The following is an 8,209-nucleotide window of genomic DNA, read 5'->3' as shown; positions in this document are numbered from 1 at the left end:
CAGTCTTTTAAGACCCCAGACACTACTCACCAAGGTAGAATGTAGAGCATTGTCTTTATAAGCTGTGTCATGCCAATTGAGCTGGATGTTCCCTGAGACCATGGTCCCCACAGCCCTCTGCCCAGAGCTGGGTTTTTTTGAGAGCTTCCTCTATCAGAAGATTTTGAGATGAGTGTGAGAGAAGACTTATAGAAGGCTTTGATATTAGTATACACATAAATGGTCGCCTGGATGAAGGAAGCGGAAAGGGAAAATGAAAGAGGGGCAGCACTGGAGCAGTGGAAACCATAGTTCATGATGATGGATTGGACGTGAAGAGAAAGGAGAGGGTGAGGAATCAAGGATAATTAAGGTTCTAAGCCTGAGATAGAACAGTAGAATAATGGTGATGTGTTAACGAACAGGCAAAAGAGAATGTTTAGGTAAGATGATGGCAGGTTCCATTTTAAACATTGGAGTTTAGGTTACCAGATGAAACGTACATCTGGAGCTAAGATCTGGGTAGAGAGAGATTTGGGAGACATCTGTATATAGTAATAGATGAAGCTATAGGGATGAGATCCCTGAGTGAAAGAGAGATGCTAGAGAGAAAAGGGAAGTGGATAGAACTTGGGAGGGCAGGGATAGAATTTGTGGGGCAGGCTTGGATGGTGTTTTCAAATTTATTGCAAATAAGTAAGAGTAATACTAGTTTAAGGACAGTGTTCTATCAGAGGACTATTTTAATGAACCTTAGGACTGAAAGTCTGTTTCAGTAGTTCATGTGAATGTTTCTTTTTTTATAGAGAACCCACAGACATGAATTATTTACTCCGCCAGTGATAGGTTCCCACCCTGAGGAGAGTGGAAGCAAATTCCAGGTTAGATTGCTATCCTAGTCATTTAGGGTGGGGAGGGGGTGTGAGTATACATGTTTAATATTTATTGCTTAATTCTAATTTATTGAATTTTAAATGAAAATGAACCCCTGGTAAGTGTTTAACTAGCTAACTGACCTGGCTGCCCACCCAGTCTTGATTAAGTTCATGCCTTGTGTCCTAGGCCTTTCAAACCTTTAATAGAAGCTACTACTTCTTTCTGACCAAATAAGATAAATAAAACTGATATTATTTTCTACATTTTAAAAATAAATGTACTTATCCCATGGTACTTATTCAGAATGATATGGTATAAAACTTCAACCATTGGTAAATGTCTGAGTTGATACGGTATTTCTTTAGGCATAATGCTTCTAGGCCATCATACATTTGATATTTTTTGTAGGATAAAATTAAACTTTCTAAGATTTATTTGATTTTCTAATATAAAGTAGCTGTAAATACTGAAATGTGCACCAACGGTTACTTGTTTATAAAAACATTGGTTTCTTAAAAGAATATATTTTCAATTTTTAAGAATTTATTTTGTTTTATTTAGCTTAAAACAATAGAAACCTTACTGGGTAGTACAACCAAAATTGGAGATGTGATTGTTCTTGGGATGATTACCCAGTTAAAAGAGGTGAGTTAAACCTTATAAGCATCAAACTTTTATTTTCACTATTACATTGATGAAATGTCAGTTCCATGTAGCATTTCTACAGAGGGTACAGGGAGGTATTCTTTTATTTAAGACTTCCACCTCCATCCCAAGTAACCTTTTTATTTGTGTTCAATTTCCTGACTAAACCTCAAGAATGAGTGTCTTGTACAGGTAACCAGTTTGTATAGCCTGAAATTAGTCCCTCAGTGACCACTGATTGAACTGAGAGGACAGAGTTTCAGGACAAACAAAGCTGCAGACCACGTCCTGGTCCCTTGGAGACTCTATTGACTCTGTTAGGTAAAGATAAATCTTGGTGGCAGCCAGCTGGTGTGCCTCTTGGCATCTCTTGATCTGCAGCAGCCATTCCCCAAGGTATCTATGAAGAGTCTGAGTCTCAATTTATGTGATTAGCCTGAGATCACCTGACTAGTAAATGGAAAAGCCTGGACTAGGAAGTCTGATTTTTTTTTTTTTTTAAATCTACTGTTCATTCTATTATGTTCTGTTGTCAAAATTGTCAGTATTTCAGTTATTTTGTCATAGTATTCATTTTTATATTAATGTGGATATTTTTCTTTTAATTATTTTTAGGGAAAATTTTTTCTGGAAGATCCTACTGGAACAGTACAACTAGATCTTAGTAAAGCTATATCCTTCACTTTTCTTTATTTTTTTAAACCTATTTTAAATGAATTGGGGTAAATTGATTTTATACCATTTTCAGATTTACCTGTTTGGGTTCCCAGTAACTACATATGGTGGTGGCATAAGGATATAGAGAATACAATCCTAAACAAAGGCAAAAGAACTTTAATTCCTCCTTATTTTGAGAATCTAGACAAACCACTGAGAATGTTTCTAACATGCTAAGAATATTCTGTATTGTCAATATAAGCAGGCTGCATCTTGGAATTAAACACTGAGACATTTAAACCTATCATTTTTAAGCTATAATCTGTTCACAATTTCAAATGCTAAATCTTTGAATTTATTATTTGGGAGTTCTTATCTCAGTTACCTAGTGCAGCTATAACAGAAATACCACAAGTGGATGGCTTTAACAAACAGAAATTTATTCTCTCACAGTCTAGGAGGCTAGAAGTCTGAATTCAGGGCTCCAGCTCCTGGAGAGGCTTTCTCTCTCTCTGTCAGTTCTGGGGGAAGGTCGTTGTCATCAGTCTTCCCCTGGTCTAGGAACTTCTCAGCACAGGGACCCCAGGTCCAAAGGACACATTCCACTGCTGGTGCTTCTTTCTTGGTGGTATGAAGTCCCTCTCCTTTGCTCAATTCTCTTTTTTATATCTCAAAAGAGACTGACTCAAGATACAACCTAATCCTGTAGATTGAGTCCTGTCTCATTAACATAACTGCTTCTAATCCTGCCTCATTAACATCATAGAGGTTAGGATTTACAACACATAGGATAATTACATTAGATCACAAAATGGTGGACAACTACACAATACTGGGAATCATGGCCTAGCCATGTTGACACACATTTTTGGGGGGGACACAGTTCGAACCATAACAGTCCTTTTGGACTCAAAATATATTTTGACTTTATCAGTTCCTCAAGCATAAAATTGTCTTCCTCAACTGTTGATACCAGTTCCATAATGGTTTATATACAGAGGCATGCTTTGTCTTAGCAGAAGGTAAGTCAGTATATTCCTCTCCTTTCCTCCTCATCATTTTGCAGTAAAACCATTTCTAGATTGGTTAACATATGTTAATGTGATATAATTTGGGAGAATACTGATTATGAGAGTATACTTTTGACAACAAATGCTTAGACTGCTATTAGGCATGGAGTTTCTTTTGGGGTGGTAAAAATGTTCTGAAATTAGGTAGTGGTGATGGTTGTACAACCTTGTGAATATACCATAAAAACTAAATTATATACTTTAAAAGGGTGAATTATACTGTATGTGAATTATATATCACTGAAGTTGTTAGCAAAAACTTTTTAGATTTATCTAGGGTCATAAAATAAAGCATTTCCTAATCTATGTACCTAATCTTTCTGTAGTCCAACATGTACTGCAAAATAAAAAGATGAGAAGTTAACTTCTAAATCTATTATTTCTATTTTCGTGATGTTTAGAGTGAGACTGACTAAGGATCTGAAGTTATGCAGTTTGACAGCTTCCGTAGTTAGTATACAGGGATGAGACCATAGCCTAGCATTACTGCTTTGTGTTTTCAGAGTTTTGTCCTTTCAAGCAAAAAGGAGAATTGGACAAATGAAAGTGACTTATAACTTATCTTTTTTCAGGTTGGTTTGAAGATCAAGTGTTTCATGTCAATGCATTTGGATTTCCACCCACTGAACCCTCCAGTACTACTAGGTATAAAAATGTTTGATTTAAACTTGATAGGAATTTTGTAATACTGGCAGTAGTGAATATATGATAGTATGCCATATCTCAGCTATTACAAGGCATTGGACTTTGTGTCAAAATGGAAAGAACAATGGAAAATGAGAGTTGGAACTCTGTTTTCTGTGTAACAGTCAAAACTAGCAGAATGACCCTAGGTTCGTTGTAGTAACATCCCTGTGCTTTGGCTTTAACTGGAAAAGATTTCCAGTCTACTTGTCTTGCTTATCTACAGAGTTGCTGAGGAGTTCATGTGAGATTAGAGATAAGAAAATAGAAGAATGTAATTCCCATGTAATTATAAAGTTCTGACTTTTGTATTATACTACTAATGAGTGAAAATCATAGGAGACAGATTATAGCTCCTAAATATAAGGAAAATCTTCATAATATTAGAGCCATCCAAGCACTCGGCTGCTAACTGAAAGGTCGGTAGTTCGAACCCAGCAGCTGCTCTGTGGGAGAAAGATGTGGCAGTTTGCTTCCATAAGGGTTTCCAGCCTTGGAAGCCCTAAGGGGCAGTTCTACTCTGTCCTGTAGGGTCTCTGAGTTGGAATCGACTTGACAGGAGTGCGTTTGGCTTTTTTTTTTTTTCCTGAATAAGTGCCCTGTCACTGCAGGTATTTGAGCAGAGGCTGAATGATCGTGTCAAAGTTGTAACTGGTGGCCTGTGGGTTGAACTTTCTTTTTTACCTTTTTCCCTCTTTGAGGTATTTGGGAAACATTTTGAATTAGTTCCCAATGTTTAAAAATTAGGAAATTTCTCATAAAAGTGTAGATTTCTGAGTTCTCTTGAGCAATCAAAAGCTCTAGCAATATAGAACCTGAGTGCTCACCTGGCAACAGCTACTGCAGTGATTGTCTACTTTGGGCAGGGCATGTGTGTGCACCCTTGTTAGCCTCAGCTGGCTGCTGCTTTGATCTTTAGTATCACCTTTCTGGAGTCTGTAGCCATTTGAGTGTGCTACCTCTGAGGGAGTTAGAGTAACTGCCTTCCAGCCTTGAGATTCTATGATGATGGTGATGACTGGAAAAAGAAGAGTTGAGGACTGAGATTTTAGTCCTAGCATACCCATGGAGGTGCAGGGGCAAAGGCTGTATTTTCTGGCTGGGAGTCATTGGCAGCACACCCTCCGCAGTGCATCCCTTCTTACTGCTGAAGTTATCTAGGGAAATGTGCTGATCTGCTAAACAGAACACAAGCCCTTAGCCAACCAGCTCACCTTTTTTTTTTACCGAAATTTTATTTATTTTGTTGTTGAGAATATACACAGCAAAACATACACCAATTCAACAGTTTCTACATTTACAATTCAGTGACATTGATTACATTCTTCGAGTTGTGCAACCATTCTCACCCTCCTTTTCTGAGTTGTTCCTCCCCCATTAACATAAACTCACCGCTTTCTTAGGTTCGTATCTAATCTTTCGAGTTGCTGTTGTCAATTTGATCCCGTATAGATCTTAAAAGAGCACGATGCTCAAGGCAGACCTTTTTTTTACTAGTTAAGCTAAACTATTGTTCGGTTTTAAGATGACTTCAGGTTTTTGGTTTAAGGTTTCAAGATTATTTCCGGGCAATAGTTTCAGGGGTTCATCCACCCTCCATAACTCTAGAAAGTCTAGAGTCCATGAGAATTTGAAATTCTGTTCTGCATTTTCCCCCTTTTGATTAGGATTCTTCAGTGGAATCTTTGATCAAAACGTTCAGTAATGGTAGCCAGGCACCATCCAGTTTTTCTGGTCTCATGGCAAAGGAGGTAGTTGTTCATGGAGGCAATTAGCCATACATTCCATATCCTTCTACTATTCCTGACTCTCGTTCTTCCTCTGTTGCTCCAGGTGCATAGAGACCAATTATTGTGACTTGGATGGCTGTTTGCAAGCTTTTAAGACCCCAGGCACTATGCACCAAAGTAGGAGGTGGAACAGAAGCACTAAACAGGTTATTAGGCCAATTAACTGGGATATCCCATGAAACCATGACCCTAAACCTCCAAACCAAGGAACCAAATCCCATGAAGTGTTTGGTTATACATAAGCAGCCTCAGCAGCTACTTTTTTTTTTTTGTCGTTGTTGTAAATGTATCTATCACACAAATTTTGCCAATTCAACTTTTTACAGGTGTACAACTTATTGACAGCAATTATAATAATCAGCTGTACAACCCTACCCTTAATCAGTGCAATTTTTCCATCACCGTTAACCCTTCCCTTTTCCCCTCCCTCCCACCCCTGGTAACCACTAATAAACTTTCCCTGTATGTTTGCCTTTTCTTGTCTTTTTATGTGAGGCCATACAGTATTTGCCCTTTTGTGACTGGCTGTTTCACTCAGCATAATGTCTTCAAGCTCCATCCATACTATAGCATGTATCAAGACTTCATTTCTCTTATTGGCTGAGTAGTATTCCATTGCATGTATGTACCACATTTTATTTATCCATTCATCCAAATTTAGGATGTTTTCACCTTTTGGCTATTGTGAGAGTACTGCAATGAATATTGGTGTACAAGTCTCTTTTTGAGTCTCTGCTTTCAAGACTTTTGGGTATATACCTAGGAGTGGAATTGCTAGGTCATACAGTAGTTTTAGTTTTTTTTAGGAACTGACACACTGTTTCCCACAAACCAGCTCGCTTTTAAGTGAGTGCTTTTAATAATAGTGGGGCAGTTCTACTGTGTCATATAGGGTCGCTATGAGTTGGAATCAACTTGATGGCCAAGGGGTTTTGTGGCATTTCACAATGTGGTAGGTTTTATTTGGATGTGTTTAAAGCAAAATTGCTGTTGTATTGGTATTTTAGTTTCATGCAAGCTCCAAAATTACTTCTGTGAAATGAGAGGTATAATCGAGATGGATGGCCATTATTGCCATTTGTTTCAGTGTAGCCAAGAGATCAACATTGTAATGTTTTAAGTATTTTTCCATTTAAATTGTGTTATTTTCTTAAAATTCAACTATTTTGTGTGTGCTTAATTACACAAGGGTTTAGTATGAGGTGTCATAAAGTACATTAAAATAAAATAATCATTTTATTCTTGCTAGGTTTATAAATACTTCCTTCAAAATAAAATTCAGAGGGCTATGGTCAGGTGGTAGTCAATGGCTTCAACAACAAATATTTAATTGGGTACTTTTTATGTGTAAATTACAGTTTTAGGGATACCAATAGGTCTACAACACATTCCATTCTAAAAGGATCTATATCAACCTTATTTGTACACAAATAGCTGCATCTTCTATATTTGTTTGTTTACCAGCCACTAAGCACCACTAAAGTTAGCATAGAGCACTTAGGAAAATACTTGGAGTGAGGGGAGCAGCTGGCAAACAAACGTAGCAGGCATCTGTTATTTGCATAAAAATTTGTATGTCCTTCCCTCCATTGCATAGTTTATGCATACAGTTTTTTTAGGATACAGACTTGCTGGGGCTTCACTGACGTCTTGCTAAGCACTTTCACTGCTATAGGGCATGTGTTTTTTGTTTTCTGAGCCTAAGATGATATAGTTCCTAGAATTCCTAGAAATTTTCTTTCCTTTCCAAATTTGACAATTTAGGAGAATAGGTACCGTGAGGCCTTCTTGCTACCATCTTTACAGTATATTCCAGGAACCAAGGACAGAAGATGTTAGTAAGACTTTTCTGAGCTCTAACTTCTCCAGCTTCAGTTTAATAGGTGTTTCTTTCTGTGTTCTCTGGTTTATGTTCAGGTATATACTTAACTGAAATCGTTATACAATTATATCAATTTATCAGTTCCTCTGATAATGCAAGATCATACCTTTGAAAATGCCAGATCCAGTTGGTGTCAGTAACAGTGACAGCTACCATTTCTGACTGTTTATAATGTACTAACCACTGTGCTCTAAGAACCTTCTGTACATTATCTCCTTTATTCCATCCAGGAACCCTGTGTGGTAGGTATGAGTGTAGCTGTTTTGCAGTTGAGGAGATTTGTCTAAAGTCACAAACTTGTTAGTAAGAGAGATGTGTTTTGATCCTAGGGTTTCTGACTCCAGACATTATGCTGCATTGAAAAAGTAGTTTCAATGAGTCATTTAAAGAAATTTTTTTTCTTATTATGAATGTAGTACATGATTGCCAAGAAGGAAAAAAAAAGAAAATGTATTAAGGCACAAAGAAGAAAAGGACAATCACCTATAATCCACCAAACATAGAGAAAAACTGTTAACATTATATTAATGTACACTATATGTACATGTAGTCTCTTTTTTTTTTTTTTTTTAAAATTTTATTGTACTTCAGGTGAAGGCTTACAGAACAGATAGTTTCTCATGTAA

General features: G+C 37.1%; 1 protein-coding gene across 1 annotated transcript in view; it reads left to right on the top strand.

Annotated features, from left to right (window-relative positions):
- Positions 1-8,209, top strand: part of POLE2 (DNA polymerase epsilon 2, accessory subunit) — a 36,591-nt gene that overhangs the window by 10,079 nt on the left and 18,303 nt on the right. The window contains exons 6-10 of the mRNA XM_004370836.2: positions 786-860; positions 1,417-1,500; positions 2,116-2,172; positions 3,131-3,179; positions 3,800-3,872. Coding sequence (XP_004370893.1) covers positions 786-860; positions 1,417-1,500; positions 2,116-2,172; positions 3,131-3,179; positions 3,800-3,872 — 338 coding nt within the window. The remainder of the gene's footprint in view (positions 1-785; positions 861-1,416; positions 1,501-2,115; positions 2,173-3,130; positions 3,180-3,799; positions 3,873-8,209) is intronic.

The sequence above is a fragment of the Trichechus manatus genome, unplaced genomic scaffold (assembly GCF_000243295.1).
Source record: "Trichechus manatus latirostris isolate Lorelei unplaced genomic scaffold, TriManLat1.0 scaffold00010, whole genome shotgun sequence".
NCBI lineage: Eukaryota > Metazoa > Chordata > Mammalia > Sirenia > Trichechidae > Trichechus > Trichechus manatus.
The sequence above is the reverse complement of the archived record's forward strand: the minus strand, read 5'-3'. Positions and strand labels throughout refer to the sequence as shown.